Source organism: Macaca mulatta, chromosome 7, assembly GCF_049350105.2.
Source record: "Macaca mulatta isolate MMU2019108-1 chromosome 7, T2T-MMU8v2.0, whole genome shotgun sequence".
In the NCBI taxonomy this organism is placed as follows: Eukaryota; Metazoa; Chordata; class Mammalia; order Primates; family Cercopithecidae; genus Macaca; species Macaca mulatta.
In genome coordinates this window covers 42,800,142-42,819,786 of record NC_133412.1, presented here as the reverse complement: position 1 = coordinate 42,819,786, position 19,645 = coordinate 42,800,142, and the positions used below count along the sequence as shown (strand labels likewise).

The following is a 19,645-nucleotide window of genomic DNA, read 5'->3' as shown; positions in this document are numbered from 1 at the left end:
TGGGAGCAGAGCAAATGTAAAGGGGAAATAGGTGTGGTTCAGTGATGACTTGGTTCAGATGTCAGGTTCACGGGCAACTGGCTTTTTTTTTTTTTTTTGAGACGGAGTTTCACTCTTGTTGCCCAGGCTAGAGTGCAATGGTGTGATCTCAGCTCACTGCAAGCTCCGCCTCCCGGGTTCACGCCATTCTCCTGCCTCAGCCTCCCGAGTACCTGGGACTACAGGCGCCCGCCACTGCGCCCGGCTAGTTTTTTGTATTTTTTAGTAGAGACGGGGTTTCACCGTGTTAGCCAGGATGGTCTCGATCTCCTGACCTCGTGATCCGCCCGTCTCGGCCTCCCAAAGTGCTGGGATTACAGGCTTGAGCCACCGCGCCCGGCCTAATTTTTGTATTTTTAGTAGAGACGGGGTTTCACCACATTGGCCAGGCTCGTCTCAAACTCCTTACCTCAAGTGATCCACCCACCTTGGCCTCCCAAAGTGCTGGGATTACAGGCATGAGCCACTGCACCCAGCTGGGACTGGCTTTAAAGACCAGTTTCTTTGGGAAATTGCTTTGATTGGAGGATTAACTTGGTGAGGCAATGAGCTTTATGGGGTGGAGGTGGACAGCAGGACTGGCTACATAATTTCCAGGGCCCAGTGCAAAATGAAAAGGTGCTATCCTTTATTTTAAAAATTAGAAGTCGGGCATGGTGGCTCGTGCTTGTAATCCAAAATGCTCATGCACTTTGGAAGGCTGAGGTGGGAGGATCACTTGAGGCCAGGAGTTGGAGACTGGCCTGGACAACATGGTGAGACCCCGTCTCCACAAAAAATTTAAAAATTATCTGGGTGTAGTAGCTTATGCCTGTGGTCACAGCTGCTTGGGAGGCTGAGGTGGGAGGATCACTTGTGCCCAGGAGGTTGAAGCTACAGTGAGCCATGTTCATGCCACTGCAGTCTGGCCTGGGTGACAGAGCAAGACCCTATTTCAAAAAAAAAAAAAAAAGAATTTGAAGGTGGTGACAGCAGAGCATTAACTCAAGCGTGGGGCCCACCCAAGCATGGGGTCTGCGCACCTGCACATGTTGCACACCCATGCAACAGCCCTGGGGGCAGGCAACACATGTTTCACCAAAGGCCAGTTTGAGGAGGAGAGACCATAACTTCTACGTGTGTTCTGGGGAGGACAGTCACAGGGAGTGGTAGTAGTAGTTTCTGTGAGGCCACAGGGACCTCCTGTCCTTGTATCTGAAGATTGTGAGCATCTGAAGGGTGAGGGTCCGGCTGGTGTCTCCTGAAAAAGCCATGGATAGTCCTGATCCATGCCCTGTGCCCTTCTTCTGTCCTGACCTGCTCTGTGCCTCTCTCTCCCCCACCAGACTCGCTGGACATGCACTCAGTCACGGGCATCATAGTGGGTGTCTGCCTGGGCCTCCTCTGCCTCCTGGCCTGCATGTGTGCCGGCCTGCGCCGCAGCCCCCACAGGTGAGCAGGGGAGCCAGTCTGGCTTCAGGGAAGGGAGACTTCCAGGAAGGGCTGCAGAACGGGCCATCGGGGAAAGTGGCCATGACTTGCCCTTGGCACTCCCAGGAGCCCCGTTAAAGTCAGGACTCTGGGATGAAGGAATCAGGAGTGATGTCTTCATGAGAATGGGGAGTGGACTTAGGAGAGCCCCTGGCTACCCCCCTCAGCAAGGCCACCAGAACTGCCTCGCTCCCACTTCCTCTGTAGCTGCCAGCGTCTTGGAAAGAGGGGACCCAAATCTCCAGATGCCACCCTGTTTATAGCATGAAGCTGTTTTGAACAATAGCAGTTTTTCTTACTCATTGCACAGACCAGGAAAGCAAGTCCCAGAGATGGGCAGGAACCTGCCCAAAGACATAGGCTGGACCAGATCCCAGTCCCGCCCGACCCTTTACTCTGACCACTGTGCCTTGTTTTCTGTCTTCCCTTCCAGGGAATCCCTCCCAGGCCTGTCCTCCACGGCCACCCCTGGGAATCCTGCGCTGTACTCCAGAGCTCATCTTGGCCCCCCGAGTCCCCCAGCTGCCCATGAACTGGAGTCCCTTGTGCACCCCCATCCCCAGGACTGGTCCCCGCCACCCTCAGATGTGGAGGACAGGGCTGAAGTGCACAGCCTTATGGGTGGCGGTATTTCTGAAGGCCGGGGTCACTCCAAAAGAAAGGTAGGTCAGAGCCCCATATTGGGGCTCATTTCTAAGTAGGACACCAAGGGGCGCCAGAGCACAGCGCGTGGCTGTGTGAGCACGGCCCTACCTTCCCCTTCGGAGCCGGCTGCAGACGCTAGGGCCTCTCTCCCTCCTCCACGGAATGGTTGGCTGGTCAGGGAAGCACATGGGCCTCCATACGCTGGCAGAATAGGTCGGCCTGGTTCTCACGAAGGAGAGGGCCTCCCAGCAGGTGACCCAGGATAGCCAGAACACCCAGCTCCCTCCTCATCCCTGGAGCTGGGGAGACCTCTATGACCCAGCCATCCCCGTGTGGGGAGAAGAGGCCAGTTGGCTTGACTGTGGCCAAGTGGGGCTGGGACCAGGATAAGGTGAGGCCTTCGCAGGGCTGGTCCCTTTCATGCTGGCAGGGGTGGCACATCCCACCCGACTCCGACCCGTCCTCCCTTACTCTCTCCCCGCCTGGCTCAGACACCGCGGGCTTTGCAGAGCGTCTGGTGTTCTGCTCCTCTGTAGGAGGACTCATCCTCGATTACCCCGCTGACTCTCAGCCCTTTCGGTGCTCCTCCCTGAGCCTTGGGGAGGGAGAGAGCAGCGGGTGACAGGCTGGATCCTGCTCTCCCGGGGCCCGTCCCAATTCCCTCCCCTGGGCTTCCCTCTCCCAGCCAATCCTGGTTGTGCCCCTTAGTGTCCCCTTCTTTCCCCTGTGCAGATCTCTTGGGCTCAACCAAGCGGTCCGAGCTGGGCTGGCTCCTGGGCAGGCTGTGAGCTGCCCCAGGCAGGCCCCCGGCCGGCTCTGACCCGGGCCCTGCTGCCCCCTGCTGGAACTGGGCAGACGCTGTTGCTGCAGGCTCTGGTGTACGACGCCATAAAGGTCAGCGTCCTGGAAGGAAGGGGCAGGAAAGGAGGAAAGGGTCTCTGTGCTAGTGAAGAGGAAGTAATGAGTTCTCTGGAGACCCCTGGGTGGTAACTTCCCCGGGGATAGAAGTCTAGTCAGAAGACCCCTGGAGCCTCCAAAGGTTGAGTAGGGGGAGGGCAGGCCAGTTTGCACGAACCTGTTTCAACCTGGGTTGAAAACAGTCCCTCCTCTACCCAGACCTAAGTGGGCCACAGCAGTTTCGTGGATCTGAGGGTGTGGCTGGCTTGAGCATGCTCAGCCCTTCCTCCTCTCCCCAGAGGCCCTGAGTCCGGTACTCCTGAAACTCCTGGATGAGGGCAAATGGGAAGATTCCATCATTCCCTGCCTTCGCATAGGTTCGAACAGTTCCTGTGTATCCTTTACCAGCTCCCATGTGATACCTACTCTGATGAAGGGTCAGTCTCTCTGCCCCATGTAAGCTGGTCATTCTGATGATTACTCTCAGAAATGGTCACTTGGTGTTCTCTGCTCTGATCAGGGCAATGGGAGGAAGAAGTCACCCCCAGCCTGCAGGAACCAGGTGGAGGCCGAAGTCATTGTCCACTCTGACTTCAGTGCATCTAACGGGAACCCTGACCTCCATCTCCAAGACCTGGAGCCTGAGGACCCCCTGCCTCCGGAGGCTCCTGATCTCATCTCGGGTGTTGGGGATCCAGGGCAGGGGTCAGCCTGGCTGGACAGGGAGCTGGGAGGGTGTGAGCTGGCAGCCCCTGGGCCAGACAGACTTACCTGCTTGCCAGAGGCAGCCAGTGCTTCCGGCTCCTACCCAGACCTCCAGCCAGGCAAAGTGCTGGAGGAGACCACTGGAGACAGCTGCCAGCTCAAAGCCCCCTGCCCTCTAGGAGCCAGCCCAGGCCTGCCCAGATCCCCGGTCTCCTCCTCTGCCTAGCTCCTCCCAGAGGGTGTAGTTTGGGGTAGGCAGGTATGGGTCACACAGGATGCAACACCTGTGGCCATGCATGTCCACATGTGTGCCTGTAGATACATCATCAAGCCCTTTGGAGCTTCCTAAGATGCTTTGGCTGGGGGGAGAGGAAAACATGGATTATTCACTCCCCCCATACTCTTTGTGATACACATGTGACATGTGAAAGACATACGAGACACAGCTACATGTGATGTGCACATGTGTGAAGTGCATGTATGTGTACTGGTTGGTGAGCTGGGAAACCTTGGCCCAGGCAGTGGTCACTACAGCCAGATTGGTCCTCCAGGTCAGGACGGTGCCCCAGAGTGGTCAGTCCCCAGCCCTGTGGGCCCCCACCTCCATCACCCAGCCTTTTATTACACACTCTGAGAGTGTCTCCAATGCCTGTCTGACAAAGACAGTCCCAGCCCATTTTCCTGTCTGGCTGGGTTGAGTGCAAGCAGACTCTGAATGCCTAGCATTTCAGCTGCATCACCTCCCAGCTTCTTATTGCCCAAAAAGAGAGGGTGACCCTGGCTCCCCTCTGAGCAACTCTGCATTTAATTTTGTAATTTGGGAAGTGCCTGGTTTTGAAAATCCGCTTTCTCTCACTCTTGCCCTCCTTCCTTGCCCCTGGCTGCTCTAGTGGTCTGTCGCCCAGTCACCTCACTCTCCCAGCACCAGTGCCCTTCTCTTGCTCCCAGGTACTCTTTCCTTTCCTCTCTCCTATTTTCCTTCCTCTGCTATCTCTCGCACCTCTCCCAGACTGTGTCATCTGGTTCTCCTGCCTGGGTTCAAACTCTGCACCCTTCTCTAACAACGTGACTACCTCATGTGTGCTTCAAGGCCCCCGTGCCCCTCCTGTATCCGCGGCTGCCGTGCGCTCGCCTGCCATCCTCCTGCCTCCTCTTCACTCAGTGCTTCTGCTTGCCCCGCCCCAGGCAGGCCGCCCACGCCCAGTGCCCGGCCGGTGTGGGGAAGACCTGGCTTCCCTGCATCTTGACTTTGGGATTGGGATCCGAGGGTTCTCCATGGATGGATCCAAGTCAGAGGGGAATGTTTGAGACAGGGAAGGGGACTGTGATCCAGAGGCTCAGAATTAAAAGATGCCCTCCCTTCTATGCAGGGGGTCAAGTTTACTGGATGGAGATGATTTGGGGCCTTTCTTCCAGAAGAAGCTAAATGAGGAGAAGGGGAGTGAGAGTTCAGGGAGGCCCTTCCCACCCTGTGAAGCTTGACTTGATCTGGGTTGGGGATGACAGAAATGTCACTCTCTGGGGTGCTGGCAGGGAGGTCTTTGCACAGGAAAAGGATTAGCTCATTTCAGTTTGTTTTTTCTTTAAATTGAATCCTCAAGTCATTTTCTGTTCACCTGCCGCACAGGGACAAGCTTGACTTCTATTTTATGTGTAATGAAAACAATGTCATTGATTTGATTTTTCACCTCAGCCCTCTCGTAGGAGCATAGAAAGTTAGGGTCTTTACTCCCTAATGGTGTCTGATCGGCACATCAAGAGTTAACTCTGGCTTCTGAGCCAAATTCGAAATAACCAATCCATTTTTCCTTTTTTTTTTTTTTTTTTTTTTAATGGTGAAATGTCTCTCAGCACAGTTGCGGCTTCCTCAAACCCTGAAAGCATCTGTGTTTATTACACTCGGGTGTCACTCACTGTTGATGTCTGCACCTACATTTCCACCTCCTCCCCCTCCTTCAGCCAGCCTATGATAACACTAAAGATTATTAATGTTGGTTTTGTATCTCGTTAAAGACAGAATTGTCACTTGTACTATTTCTGTAGCATTCAGCGCTGCTGTGGCTAACACCACTGTGTATGTTTCATCATTGCTCTGAAGGTCAAAAGCCTCATTTTATTTTGCTGGTTTGATTTTTTTTTTTTTTAAGAAGGAAAAAAAAAAAACTGCCCTGAATTAAATGGCTGTTTTAACAGTAGGCTCTTAGCATTACACCACATAGTCATTTTTCATGTTCTTGTTTAACAGGCACTGAGGTTCTGGTTTAAATTAAATAGCTGCAAATGAGACAATTTATAACCCATTAGGTTGGGTGGAAAATTGTTTCTCAAAAGCAAATAAGTAATAAATCTGGTATCTGCCTATAACTCACAGTTGATAAGAAAGTGGCCATTTCTCACTAGCATTATATATGATTTGGGCTCTGGGTAATTTGGAAGTGTTAGGTTTGTGTCTTTGTAGCAGTATTTTTATTAGAAAAGAATCTATTGGCCTTTTACAGGGTATTAATCCCTTTGTCACCTACCATTGATGCCTTAAGTTTTTTGAGTCTCAATTAAAAATCTTCCTTTTCTTGATGCATGACAAGTGTAATCAGTACTTGCTCATTTATTCATCTGTATTTAGTTTATGCTGTACTATTTAATTATCCTTCCAGCGTTTTTCTTCTCCTTACAAATATGATATTCTTTAGTGTTAAGCTAAGGCATTGATTCATGTATCTGTCCTTATAATGAATTAATAAACTATTTTCCAGAAATGTGGAATTCTCTTCTGGAACCATTGACTATGACTAGAATTTCCTCAGCCTTTCTGCCCTACGGAGTTTATTTCTTACTGGGATGGGAAATGTTGTTGTTGTTGTTGTTGTTGTTGTTTTTGAGACAGGATCTCTCTCTGTCGCCCATGCTGGAGTGTGGTGGCACAATCATAGCTCGTTACAGACTCAATCTCCTGGGCTCAAGCAGTCTTGTCACTGCAGTCTCCCTAGTAGCTGGGACTACAGGCACATGCCACCATGCCTGGCTAATATTAAAAAAAATTTTTTTATAGAGATGTGGTCTCGTTATCTTACCCAGACTGGTCTCGAACTCCTGGGCTAAAGCCATCCTCCTGCCTCAGCTTCGAAAAGTGCTCGGATTATAGGCATGAGCCTATGCCCCTTGGCCCAAAATAGTGTTTTGTTTGTTTTTTCAGACTAATCTCACTCTGTCACCTAGGCTAGAGTGCAGTGGCATGATCTCGGCTCACTGCAACCTGTGCCTCCTGGGTTCAAGTGATTCTCTTGCCTCAGCCTCCCGAGTAGCTGGGATTTCAGGTGTGCACCACCACGCCCGGCTAATTTTTGTATTTTTAGTAGAGACAGGGTTTCATGTTAACCAGGCTGGTCTCAAACTCCTGACCTCACGTAATCTGCCCACCTCGGCCTCCCAAAGTGCTAGAATTACAGGCATGAGCCCCTGCACCCAGCTCAAAATGGTGGTTTTTGAAGGTAAAGAGCAGGTGGTCATGGGAAAGAACTAAACCATCTTCCTCCCTCAACAGGCACTTAGGAAAAAGATGTAAACTTAGGAAAGATGCGTTCTTTGATGGCACTTCCTTAGACTCTCTGGGGATCTCTTTCCATCTGGGCACACATTTCTCTGAACTTTTTTGGGTGCAGGAAAGAGGGAACAACTCCAGAGATTTGGGCTCCACAACTATTCTTTTTTTTTTTTTTTTTTTTTTTTTTTTTTTTTTTTTTTTTTTTTTTTTTTGAGACGGAGTCTCGCTCTGTCGCCCAGGCTGGAGTGCAGTGGCTGGATCTCAGCTCACTGCAAGCTCCGCCTCCCGGGTTCACGCCATTCTCCGGCCTCAGCCTCCCGAGTAGCTGGGACTGCAGGCGCCCGCCACCGCGCCCGGCTAGTTTTTTGTATTTTTTAGTAGAGACGGGGTTTCACCGTGTTAGCCAGGATGGTCTCGATCTCCTGACCTCGTGATCCGCCCGTCTCGGCCTCCCAAAGTGCTGGGATTACAGGCTTGAGCCACCGCGCCCGGCCTCCACAACTATTCTTTATAACTCTGGTCACCAACATTATTCATGGCCACACAATCACACACACGTGCACTGTGTGTACAAGCTCAGAGACCCGTAGACGCATACTTGCCTTCACAAACACCCTTGTGTCTGTCCGTTAATGCAAATGTACACACAATCTTACGCACAAAACTCCACACTCACACCCCACACACATCTTGGCATCACAGTTGGCAGCTGCTGTCTGCTAAGATCTTTACAGAGTCCAGAACATGCTTTCTATTGGAGGGAATCAAGAGCTGGAGGCTGCTTTGCTTGGGACCACCCCCAAAGTGGCTGGTGGGCCAGACCCAGAGTTAATTGACAGATCAGACAGAGAGATACTGCACATTTTGCACTTGGCAGAATAGCCATTATTTGCATATCACTCTCAGACCAAGGGTTGTGATAAAGAAGAATTAAACACTTGTCAAAATGAATTTAAAATGACAGCAATTCAAGACACCAATTTGACCTCTTCAGAGTCCAGGACAAGCCAAGAAGGGGTTGTTGAGAATTCAAGCCCTGCAGGAGGGAGTTCCAGGATTTTAGGCCCAGGGAGGGCTCTTCCCCTCCCTTTCCTAAGGCCAGTAGACCGCCACTCCCACCCTTTCTCACAATGAAATCCAATAGGGCTTTGGCGCATTGGGATCCTCGACCTAGAATTTTTCCATTGCTTCCTGCTGCTCACATGCCTCATGTCCTGCTTCTCAGGCTCATCTTCCAGTAGCTACCCAGAGTGAATATTCCTGAGCTATGCCAACCCCATCATTAGTAAACCTGTCCATCTGCAGGCACTCTGATTTCTGGAGGCCTGTACTTCCTTACTTACTGTATCAAAGTTAGTTTTTTGTTTGTTTGTTTTGAGACAGAGTCTTGCTCTGTCGCCCAGGCTGGAGTGCAATGGTGCAATCTCAGCTCACTGCAACCTCTGCCTCCCGGGTTCAAGCTATTTTCCTGCCTCAGCCTCCCGAGTAGCTGGGATTATAGGCGCCTGCCACCATACCCGGCTAATTTTTTTGTATTTTTAATAGAGACGGTGTTTCACCATGTTGGTCAGGCTGGTCTCGAACTCCTGACATCAGGTAATCCACCCACCTCGGCTTCCCAAAGTGCTGGGATTACTAGGCATGAGCCACTGTGCCCGGCCCAAAGTTAATTTTGTACATGGTCCCAAAGTTCCAGAGGTGGTATCAAAAGAGAGACTTAGTTTTTCCTCTGCCATCTCAGTCCAGTGCCAAAGGAGCAAATAGATACATTAGGCCAACACTGATCGATTGATTGATTGATTGAGACAGGGTCTCTATTGCCCAGGCTGGAACACAGAGGGACTACAGGCATGCACCACCATGCCTGGCTAAGGTTTGTATTTTTCATAGAGACAAGTTTTCACCATGTTGCCCTGGCTGGTCTTGAACTCCTGGGCTCAAGTGATCTGCCCACCTCGGCCTCCCAAAGTGCTAGGATCACAGGTGTGAGCCACCAAGCCTAGCCTGCCACCTTTAAATCTCTAGCTCCTAGAACTTAGTAGCTGCTCAATAATTTTGATGGACTAGTCCCTCATGCTGGACTCAACAGAAGACCATTTAATAGCGAGTGACTGAGATTCAAGATCTCTGAGGGCTAGTATGGGTATGTCTCTGCTAAAAGACTTGCTTATCTTCTCTAACATTCTCACATGGAACCTATGTTGTCTCCTTATACGTTCTCTGACATGAACGATTGAGGGCCTTCTTTGTGGCGCAGAAACATTACTGGGAATTTTAAGTTTCTATGTGCTTTTCCAGTTACCAGGTCATTTGTCAGGACCTCTGCGGTTTAAAGGTCTCTAGGGATGAACAGGAGAGATAAGATTATTTTCATCCTTCAGATGAGCTCAGTGAGAGTGACTGGGCTAGGCAGCAGGCAGAACCCAGGTCGGAAGCCAGGCCCGTTTAGAGCTCTCATTGTCCTGCTGGGTCCGCTCTCTCCAGGCAATCCTCCCCAGCGGAGCGCCAGGACTCCTCGGCCCTGAGAAGCCAGTCTTGCAGCTACAGGATCTATCCTTTGAGTGGAAGGACCAGAAATCCATGGAAAACTTAATCTTTGACAACTTTACGCAGCTTTTTAGAGAATTATCTCTAAAATATGGACTTGGAGGAGGGCGCAGCAGAAAGAGTGGGTCAGAGCAAATCCCGCAGCTGTGAGTGTCTTTCCGCAGCCTGGACCCACTCCCCAGTCCGCTGGGTGTCCACTTCCTCAGCCCCCCAGGTCCCAGGCTAGCCCGCGGGGAGGGGATACCCGGCTGCAGCCCGGGACGGCGCCGGCCGCTCCAGCCACAGTTCAAAGCGCAGGGGGCGCGTCCGCCGCACAGCCGGGAATGTCCGGCCGCTTAAAGCGCTCGCCGGCTCTTTTGTTCCCCAGACCGGGCCTCCGGGGAGAGGGGGCTGGGGGAGGGGACCGGGAGCGGAGAGGAGAGAGGAGGGGGGCGGCGGGCTGGGGAGGAGGGCGGGGCGGCCGCGAGCGGTGCGAGTGTGCAGCGCGCACCCCGGGCGAGGCTGACAGATCGCCCGGGTGGGTGCAAGATGGCGCAAGCGGCGCTCCCCCTGCGCCCCCCGCGCTCCTGAGCAGGCATGCGGCTCCAGTCCCCCACCGCCCGGGCTCGGCCCCGGCCGGAGCCCCAGCCCCGGCCCCGGCGCCGGCCCCGCGGGACGCTGTGAGCGGCGAGAGGCCCGGGAGCCGCGCGTCGCCGAGCCGAGCGGACCGAGAGCCCCATGGCTGTGCAGCGCGCCGCGTCTCCGCGCCGCCCGCCCGCCCCGCGCTGGCCCCGGCTCCTGCTGCCGCTGCTGCTGCCGCTGCTGTTGCTGCTGCTGCCCGCGCCGAGCGAGGGTGAGCGAAAGCGTCCGGCCCAGGCGGCTGCGGATGGAGCCAGGGGAAGGGCGAGCAGGGAGGGAGCGGGCGCGAGGGGCGGACCCGGGGAGAGCGGCGCGGACCCCGCGCGGGAGGGACCCAGCGGATCGGGACGGGGAGAGGGCACCAAGGCCGGACTGTCGGGGGCCCTAGGGGCGTGCTGAGGACGGAGCCCCCCGGAAGAAGACTGGGGCAGGACCCGGAGCCCAGACTGAGGGGCAAGGAGTGCAGCGAAGCGGGAGCAAGCGGAGCGGGCTGGCGTGGAGACAGAGGGAAACGAGCCAGGGGAGACCGCACGGCTAAGCGCCGACCGAGGCGGACGAGCTGGGGTGCTCGGTGCCCGGCCGTGGATATAGCCCGAGGCAGCCGAGGCAGGGGACAGCAGTCTGGGGGGCGGACAGCGGGACCCTGCCAGCTGCACTGGGCGGAGATGGCACGTCCCGCATTTGGAGCTGGTACTGGGCTGAGGAGTGCGCGGGAGAGCCGGAGAAGAGGAGGAGGGAGATTCCTGGAGGGCGGCGCGTGGCTAGGAAGCGACCCGGGACAGAGCCCGTGAGCCAAGGAGAGGAGAAGCCACCAAGAGCGAGAGCGAGCGAGCCGCGGGGATGCTCACGTGCCCCTGCCCTTCCCCGAAGCGTGCACACGCGAAGACCCTACCCCTGGCTCACGCGGTCCGCCAGCTCCGCTGCCTGGAGCTCGGTCACCACCACGCTCTTCCCTTTAGTGGCTGCAGTGGTCCCATCTCCCGGGAGGGGAGTGCAAATCTAGTCCCTTACCCTCCCACATCAAGTTCCCCACAGACACTCATCTGGGCTATTCTGTCTCCACTCATCTCCCAAGAAGTAGAAGATCGCGTCCGCATCAAGGAAAAACTTTATCCCCCGACAGCTATGCCGGGGTTGGATTGGGGGCTAAGACGGGTGAACTCATGACATGGGGAAGATGCGCAGGGGTTTGAATAAGTGCGATCCTAAAAAGTCTTAAAACATTACATCTCCCTGGGCCGGGGGCGCGGGGCGGGGGCAGGGGGCGCGGGGCGGGGAATGCCTATAACCCAAACGCCCCTCCTTTCTCCCCTCCCACTTCCCCATCTCCCCCAGCCAGGGAGGGCCCTAGTCTGCTGGGGAGGGGCCAGCTCCAGGATCGCTAGTTATCTGGAAATGTGAGGAGGGGTCTGTGACTGCCCTTTCAGACCATGTGGGTTCATTCCTCCTGGAGTGGAGTTATAACTGGTCTGGTACGTTGCTTGCTGGAGAAGTTGGTGACTTGGCATCATGCCTGGAACTGGAGTGCTTGTCCCTCCAGCTGGGCTTCTGATTCCCTGATCGGCCTTAGCCCCATCTATTCTTTGGCCTCCTCCTTTTTCTGCTCATTTCTCTTCTCCTGCAGGAGCAGAGAGGTTGGCTGGAAGTAAAGGTTCTAGGAGCACCCTCTTCCTTGGTTTTGGAAAACCATACTTGGTGTTTGCTACCTTCATCTCTCCTTATGACAAAGGCAAAAGGACAGAGTGCCAGAGGGGAGGGGCAATGGGGCCACAACCTAGTCTGTACCCTGGGTACTGGGACTACACACCCTGCTCCCTGCCAGGCATTGGACCAGGCCTTTGTTGGGTTTTGGCCAGCAAAAAGCAGCATGATTTATTACTATGTCCCTCTGTATTTCTTTAGAACTTTAAATTTTTCATAGTGCCTTTGAGTCAGTTAATCATGTCGTAGAACCCTATGACCCAAGCCCCATTGTTCTTCCTTGATCTAAACAGATGAGGAATGAGAAGCCAGAACATGTTGAATACTTTACCTAAGGTCACACCCTGAAGGTCTGTGAGGTTTCAGTGCTTACCCAGGGTGACCACTGAAGTAGCAGCAGCTGTATTGGAGTCAGTCTTGCTTTTGGGTCTCAGTTTTGCAGCTACTGACTGTGAGACCCTGGGCAAGTCACTTGACGTCTCTGGGCTTCAGTTTTCTTACCTGTGAAAGAGGAAATGGTACAAATAATATCCATCTCTGAGATGGTCTGATGATTAAGTAAAGTACTGCTTTGGATGACACTTTGTAATGCATAAAGTACTATATATAATAGGAATTCCTATTAACATTACAGAAACATGGGAATGGGGTGCATAGACCCAAGGAACTTGGAACCATGTGGGTAGAGTTCTTCCTGGATGCTCATTTCACACTAACATCCCTATTTCCTTCCATCTCCCCTTCCCCAATGCAGGTCTTGGCCACTCTGCCGAACTGGCATTTGCTGTGGAGCCAAGTGATGATGTTGCCGTTCCTGGGCAGCCTATAGTGCTGGACTGCAAAGTGGAGGGGACCCCTCCAGTGCGAATCACCTGGAGGAAGAATGGGGTAGAGCTGCCAGAGAGTACCCACTCCACCTTGCTGGCCAATGGGTCCTTGATGATCCATCACTTCAGGCTGGAGAGGGGAGGCAGCCCTTCAGATGAAGGTGACTATGAGTGTGTGGCCCAGAACCGCTTTGGGCTGGTGGTCAGCCGGAAGGCTCGCATTCAGGCTGCAAGTAAGTGGATATCCCTTGTTTTCCCTTGCTGAGGAAGCCAGCTGGTGATCCAGGGTCAGCCTAGGGCACGAGGGCAGCGGGTGCGGTCCCATCTCATGCAGCCTTCTGGAGGACTAATTTCTCAGCACGGGTCGGTTTTGAGGTGCATGGCAGTGATTTGTGGTGGTGGAATTATATCACATGCTTGTTTAACTGACTGGAATGTGAATTGGCAAGATTGTAGCCAAACACCCACAGGGCAGTCAGGGAGAAAGCTTTACCCAGTTCTTGGGTCGGCATGTCTTAGTTTCCATATGTCTGTCATACTTTGAGCATCCCAGTTCACTGAGTTTGATTCTTGTGTATAAAGATAAATCATTCCCATACTTTAAGGGTGATTAAAGACATTTTTGAACGGTAATTTTGGCTACATTCAATTTTAAATTATGTGCTTAAATTAATGTAAACCCTTGGGTAGGATAAGACCTCTATATACCAGTAATGAAATTCTGGAGCTTGTTAACAGTTTGCATTAAAAAAATATGGTAGGATAATTTCAGAATTATCTCAGTGATGACATCACTCCTACTCACCTTCATGCTAATGTGTGTTTTTGAAGGGGAGAGAAAAGGCGAGGCAAGATGTTTCAGCTCTGGAATTGTGCTTTGCTTGTGCTGCTTAATCGTCAGTTGTGGTGATGAAATGATGACTGTGGTTTAACTGCCCTGTCCTGCAAAAATTATGTTATTGTTGAATCTGTGCACACTGGGAGTGTGTTGCATAAATCAAAATTCTCCATGTATCCCAGGGAGGTAGCAAGCTGTGTGCAGTGAGGTCATGGTTGAAAAAGGACAGAAGTTTTGGCAAGTAGAAAATGTTCTCCATCTCATATCTCTGGATCTCTGGAAGGGGGTGTTCCTTTAAAGAGGCTGCTTTGACTATTGGTAACAATTCTAGTTAACACTTTTTTCTTTTTTCTTTTTTTTTTTTTTTGAGACGGAGTCTTGTTCTATCACCCAGGCCGGAGTGCAGTGGTATGATCTTGATTCACTGCAACCTGTCTCCCAGGTTCAAGCGATTAGTGTGCCTCAGCTTCCCCAGTAACTGGGATTACAGGCGTGCACCATTACGCCCGGCTACTTTTTGAGTTTTTTGGTAAAGATGGGATTTCGCCATGTTGACTGGGCTGGTCTCGAACTCTTGGCCTCAAGTGATCCTCCCGCCTCAGCCTCCCAAAGTGCTAGGATTACCGGCATGAGCTCCTGCACCCAGGTCCAGCTAACACTTTTTAAGCACTTGCTGCATGCTGGGCAACCTGCCCAAGTGCTTTACATGAATTACTTCATTTTGTCGTAACAACAGCCCTGGAAGAAGGGAAGATAGGTCATTATCATCCCCCTTTTACAGAAGAGAAAACTGAGCCTTAGGGGGACTCAATGGCATTCTGGTAGCAGAAGAGCCAGGACTGTCATCTGGGCAGCCTGAACCCACACCCTCCCACTTAGCTCCTGTGGCACGCCGCCTCTTTCCTGTCTGATCGCTGACAAGTTTCTTCCTGGCTCTGAGGGCATTTGCACAGTTGCTCTGAACGGCTGGTGAGTGATGAATCAGTTTGAGGCAGGAGCCCTCTCGCTGGGTTTAAGATACCCCTTTGTTCTGAGGAAGGCTGATCCAGGCCCCCATATGGAGCTCGCTGGGAGGCAGCCCTGGACTTTGAGACCAAATCACTTCTGGCTCAGCCACCCTCATCTCGTGGCCCTCCCGGCAGTGCAGGGGAAGGCTGGTGCAGCCTCTGAGCAGATGGCTGGGTGTGAGGAAGGGAAGCGTGGACAGAGGGTGGGGACCCCAGTAAGATTTGCAGACCGGAGAGATGAGACTCCTCAGGGAGATGCTCCCCATACCCTCCCTGGCCTGTGTCAATGCTGAGATATGGATGGCCCCTGCTGAGGCCTTTGTATCACCAGCCTAGAATCCCGGGAGATAAATCCCCAGGGGCTTATATATATAGCTAATTGTAAATGTGCTTTTTTATAAATGGTAACACCTTCAAGATGTTTGGTTTCTTTAAACTCCTAACAATATAGTACAAGAAATTAAGCTGTGGGTGGGGTCAGCTTGGTTAATCCTTTGGGGTCCTGGAGACAGCTGGGGGGTTTGCCTCTAAGCTCTGGCAGTCTGACATGGCCCCTCTCTCCCCTGCAAGGCTGTGGTCCCATGGGAGAATGCTCAGATGCCAAGCAACGGTGCGGCTGGATCCCCTTTTCTCACTTCACAGGCTGATGTCCCTAGAAACCTCCAAAGCTGATTAGCTGCCTGGGTTTCCTCCTTCGTAATAACTCCCTGCCTGTGTGCCTGCCGGCACTGCAGATGTTGTGTGACACAGGAGGGTGCCTTTCTGAAAAGGTGTGAGATGGCCTCTGGAGGCCCCTGCTTCTCCTGCCTGCTCCACAGGGGCCCGTGGGGAGGGGGCATGCTAAGCACCCCTTGTAGACTCACAGTTCACCCAGCAGACTAACCCAGGGAGGCAGATGGGTGTTCAGGTCTATGTGGGTGGGTCTGCTGGGCATCTGAGCTCTGGGCCAGAGGCCGATGGTTGGAAATGCACGCCCTTCCATCCCAGGGGGTTCAGATGCTGTCCTCAAAAGACAGCCTGGCCAGAGTGGCTACACCGCAGGCTGATTCCTTTGGGGCTTCAGTTTCAAGTGTTTCCCCTTTAGAATGGAACAGCTCAAGATCCTAAGAGTGTTCATGCTTGGGAGCCCTAGACTCTGCCTTGCAGCTCCATGTGCTTGTAGTTTGGGGGCTGAAAATTGAGACTTGTTAAGGATGAGACCCTGGACAAGTTAATGCTCCCTCATCCCAGTTTCCTTGCCTGTGAAACGTGCATGTGATCCTGCCTGGTAGGGCGGCTGTGAGGACCAGCACACCCCACACTTTGCCTGGCATGCAGGAGGCACTCAGTAACGGGAGCCGGCACTGCACTCCTCATTTAAAGGCAGTTTCACTGACATGGTCTTTAAATGTAATCTTGGCTGCCCATGGAGGTTAATCTCCAGCAAAAGCAAACTGCCTGACTCTGCTCCCGGCCCCTGCTTTCTCCCTCGCTGGGATTCATTTAGGGAGTTCTCCAGGGAAATCTATCAGGGAGTGGAATTATTGGAGCCAGAGTGCATCTTGTTTTGTTTTAACCCCTTCCTGGGAGGACTGAGGGTTCTCCCAAGCCTCAGGGTGTGGGCTGAACCTGGCCTGGCCAGTGAGACCCTCCTCGATCCCTCTAAAGGGGCTGACCCTGGGGAATGTGTTCATTGACTCATACCTGAGGCCTGTGTGCCTGAATGACTCCAAAAAGGGATGGACTAGCTACAAGGAGGAGGATGGGGGACCCACCCCGAGTCCCTGCCACCCTCAATCCCTGCCCCTCTTTCCTAGCCTTAATTCTTGATCTCAGGCCTCTTGGGGAACCGGGGTATTCAGCTCTGTGATATAGTGCAGGACTTCCTAAACCTTACTGAGCCCGTGAATCCCCATGAATCTTGATAACATTCAGATTTTGAATTCATAATCTAGGCCAAGGACTGACAAGAGCCCAGGTATTGCCAATACAGCTGGTCCACAGGCCGTATTCTGAGTAGCAAGGGATTAGCAGAGACCACTCCCACGTCATAACCTCCACTGTGGGGGTCTTCAGGCAGCATAGTGAAGCCTCTGGAACAAGGGCTTCAGGGCCAGACTTCCATGGGTCTGAACCCCAGCTCTGCCACTCAATGGTCAATGCTCTTGGCAGGAGTTACTTAGCCCTGTTGAGACTCTGTACCTTCATCTGAAAACAATGTGCACCATTCCATCCGTCTGTCAGGGCTATTGGAGGAGTAAATGAGGTGATGGGTCTAAAGTACCTGGCACAGGGCTTGGCATCTAGGAAATGCCAAGTATTACTGTTGGTGCTCAGTATTGCCCACTAATTTAGGATGAGGTCCCAGGTGTCTCAATCCTGGCTGGGTTCTCCAAGAGCCAGGACTACCCTCACTCCCAGCCTGGGGCCATCTTGCTTGGGGAGGCCCAACAGTGGTTTAAGTGTGGGTTGTGGTGGCAAACAGACCTGGGCTTGGTGGGCTTGGGCCTTGGCCCCACCACCTGCTAGCTGTGAGATCTTGGGCAAGTCACTTCACCTCTCTGAGCCTTGGCTTCCTCATCTTTAAAATGGGGGAACGTAATGGCTCATGCCTGTAAATCCCAGCACTTTGAGAGGCTGAGGCAGGAAGATCGCTTGAAGTGGAGTTTGAGACCAACCTGAGCAACAGAGCAAGACCATGTCTCTACTAAATAAATAAATATATAACATGGGGGGAAATAATATAAAATAATAAAAAATACCAAGGAGAAATGTTGTGAAGATTATCTATGATAATGTGCAGGAAGAGCTTAGCACAGGGCACAAAGGCAGCATTCCCTATTATTAAGGTACTAATTTTATATATACATACATATATATATATATTTTGAGACTGAGTCTCGCTCTGTCACCCAATGCAGGGTGCAATCTCAGCTCACTGCAACCTCTGCCTCCCGGGTTCAAGCGATTCTCCTTCAAGCTCCTGACTAGCTGGGATTACAGGTGCCTGGCACCACGCCTGGCTAATTTTTGTATTTTTAGTAGAGACAGGGTTTCATCATGTTGGCCAGGCTGGTCTCAAACTCCTGACCTCAAGTGATCTGCGCACCTCCTCCCACAGTGCTGGGATTACAGGTGTGAGCCACTGTGTCCAGCCAGGTCCAGCCAGGTACTAATAATGTTAACTATTATTATTTTGAGGAGCTACCAGAGGTGAAAACATGTTAAGTTCTGAGCTCCTTTAGTTGTGATATGATTCCCAAAAAGGTCCCTGGTGACCCCAGACTCCTAGAAAGAGGCAGTGGGGCATGGGGAGAGGAGAGAAAGTCCAATTCTAGTCCCCTGCTCTCTCCGCCTCAATAAGTCACCTAGCCTCTCAGGCCCTCAGTTCCTACTTCCGAAGTTTGAATCATTCTAGCTTGTCATAGGGAGGGAAGTTTCACCAGTATTCTAGAGTCCCTTTTCAGCAACAAGGCCCGTGGTGTTTGGCTCTGGGGGCAGGGTCTGGGGGGAGGTCTGTGGAACCAGGTTGGAGTGGGGGTTAGGAGAACTGCGGGCAGGAGCTGCTGGGGAGTACGGCCTGGTATTTAGGATGCCCTGTGTAGGGAGGTGGGTCCTGGAGGGTGGTAGTTCCTGGCGCAGTGGCTGGTAACCCTGGAGGCCTCTATCACCTGGAGGTTAGTTGCTCAGGCCTGGTGTGTGGAATGCAAGTTCTTTTCTCCTTCTTGAAAGGCCGCTCAACTGAGGGAGGCCTGAGGAAGTCTCCCCTGCAGCTCCTCAAACACACACATCTGTCTGTCCATTAGGGCAGGAAGCTGCTGTCCCCAGCGATGAGTGAGTGCCCGTACCTAGGCCTGCCCTCATGCCAGGGCTTCACCTGTACCCAGCCACAGCTCAGAAGTAGGTGCAAATGGGGCTGGGCGCGGTGGCTCACGCCTGTAATCCCAGCACTTTGGGAGGCCGAGGTGGGCGGATCACAAGGTCAGGAGATCGAGACCACGGTGAAACCCCGTCTCTACTAAAAATACAAAAAATTAGCCGGGCGCGGTGGCGGGCGCCTGTAGTCCCAGCTACTCAGGAGGCTGAGGCAGGAGAATGGCGTAAACCCAGGAGGCGGAGCTTGCAGTGAGCCGAGATCGCGCCACTGCACTCCAGCCTGGGCGACAGAGCGAGACTCCGTCTCAAAAAACAAAACAAAACAAAACAAAAACAGAAGTAGGTGCAAATGGATGGAGTTCAGACACTTTAACCTGCCAGTCAGCACTGCACAAACCGACCCTTTCTGACACCGCTGAGAAGGTGTGTGGTAGAAAAGCCCTTGTCTGAACACCAGGGGTCCTGTGTGGCTGTGGACAAGTTGCCCACCCTCTCTGGGCCTTGCTTTTCTCATTATAAGGTTGGGGAGTTGGACTCAGGCTCACCTCTGCTCTGGGGTACGAAGGCTTCCTTTCATCCATCCATCCTCAGGACGCGCCTGCCTCCCCTGGGCCTCGTCCAAGTCTATTTCTGCCTGGTTCTTCCCATACCTGATCCCTCCCCAAAGACCATCCTGCTTACAGTCATGTCTTCCTCCCCTTCCTAAGGAAGGAGCATTTGTGGTCTGTGGCATTCAGGCTAAACCCTCTCGGTGATGGCTGCTTGCATTGTTAAGTAACTGTTTTGTGGCTGGATATTCCATCTGTCTCCTCAACTAGATTTTAAGCTCCTAAAGGGCTTCTTTCTTTTGTATTTCTCATGTCCCCTGCCTGTGGAGCCTGGTAAAAACTAAATGAACATGTGGCCTTCTGGGACAAAGCTGTCTCTCTGTCTGTCTTCTGTTTCTCTCTCTGCT

General features: G+C 52.7%; 2 protein-coding genes across 7 annotated transcripts in view; both read left to right on the top strand.

Annotated features, from left to right (window-relative positions):
* The window catches only part of IGDCC4 (immunoglobulin superfamily DCC subclass member 4), a 42,839-nt gene extending 36,327 nt beyond the window's left edge, over nucleotides 1–6,512 (top strand). For all 4 annotated transcript variants that reach the window (XM_028851048.2, XM_028851047.2, XM_028851046.2 and 1 more), the window contains exons 17-20: nucleotides 1,365–1,470; nucleotides 1,943–2,171; nucleotides 2,887–3,048; nucleotides 3,572–6,512. In XM_028851048.2, the coding sequence (XP_028706881.2) occupies nucleotides 1,365–1,470; nucleotides 1,943–2,171; nucleotides 2,887–3,048; nucleotides 3,572–3,982 (908 nt within the window). In that variant the 3' untranslated portion in view covers nucleotides 3,983–6,512. The remainder of the gene's footprint in view (nucleotides 1–1,364; nucleotides 1,471–1,942; nucleotides 2,172–2,886; nucleotides 3,049–3,571) is intronic.
* A 3,784-nt stretch (nucleotides 6,513–10,296) lies between these two features.
* IGDCC3 (immunoglobulin superfamily DCC subclass member 3) overlaps nucleotides 10,297–19,645 on the top strand; it is a 52,214-nt gene continuing 42,865 nt past the window's right edge. For 2 of the 3 annotated variants that reach the window (XM_015142493.3, XM_077939593.1), the window contains exon 1: nucleotides 12,908–13,223. In XM_015142493.3, coding sequence (XP_014997979.2) covers nucleotides 13,103–13,223 — 121 coding nt within the window. In that variant the 5' untranslated portion in view covers nucleotides 12,908–13,102. Of the gene's footprint in view, nucleotides 10,677–12,907; nucleotides 13,224–19,645 lie in introns of those variants that run through there. The other variant, XM_015142491.3, reaches the window with a different exon arrangement.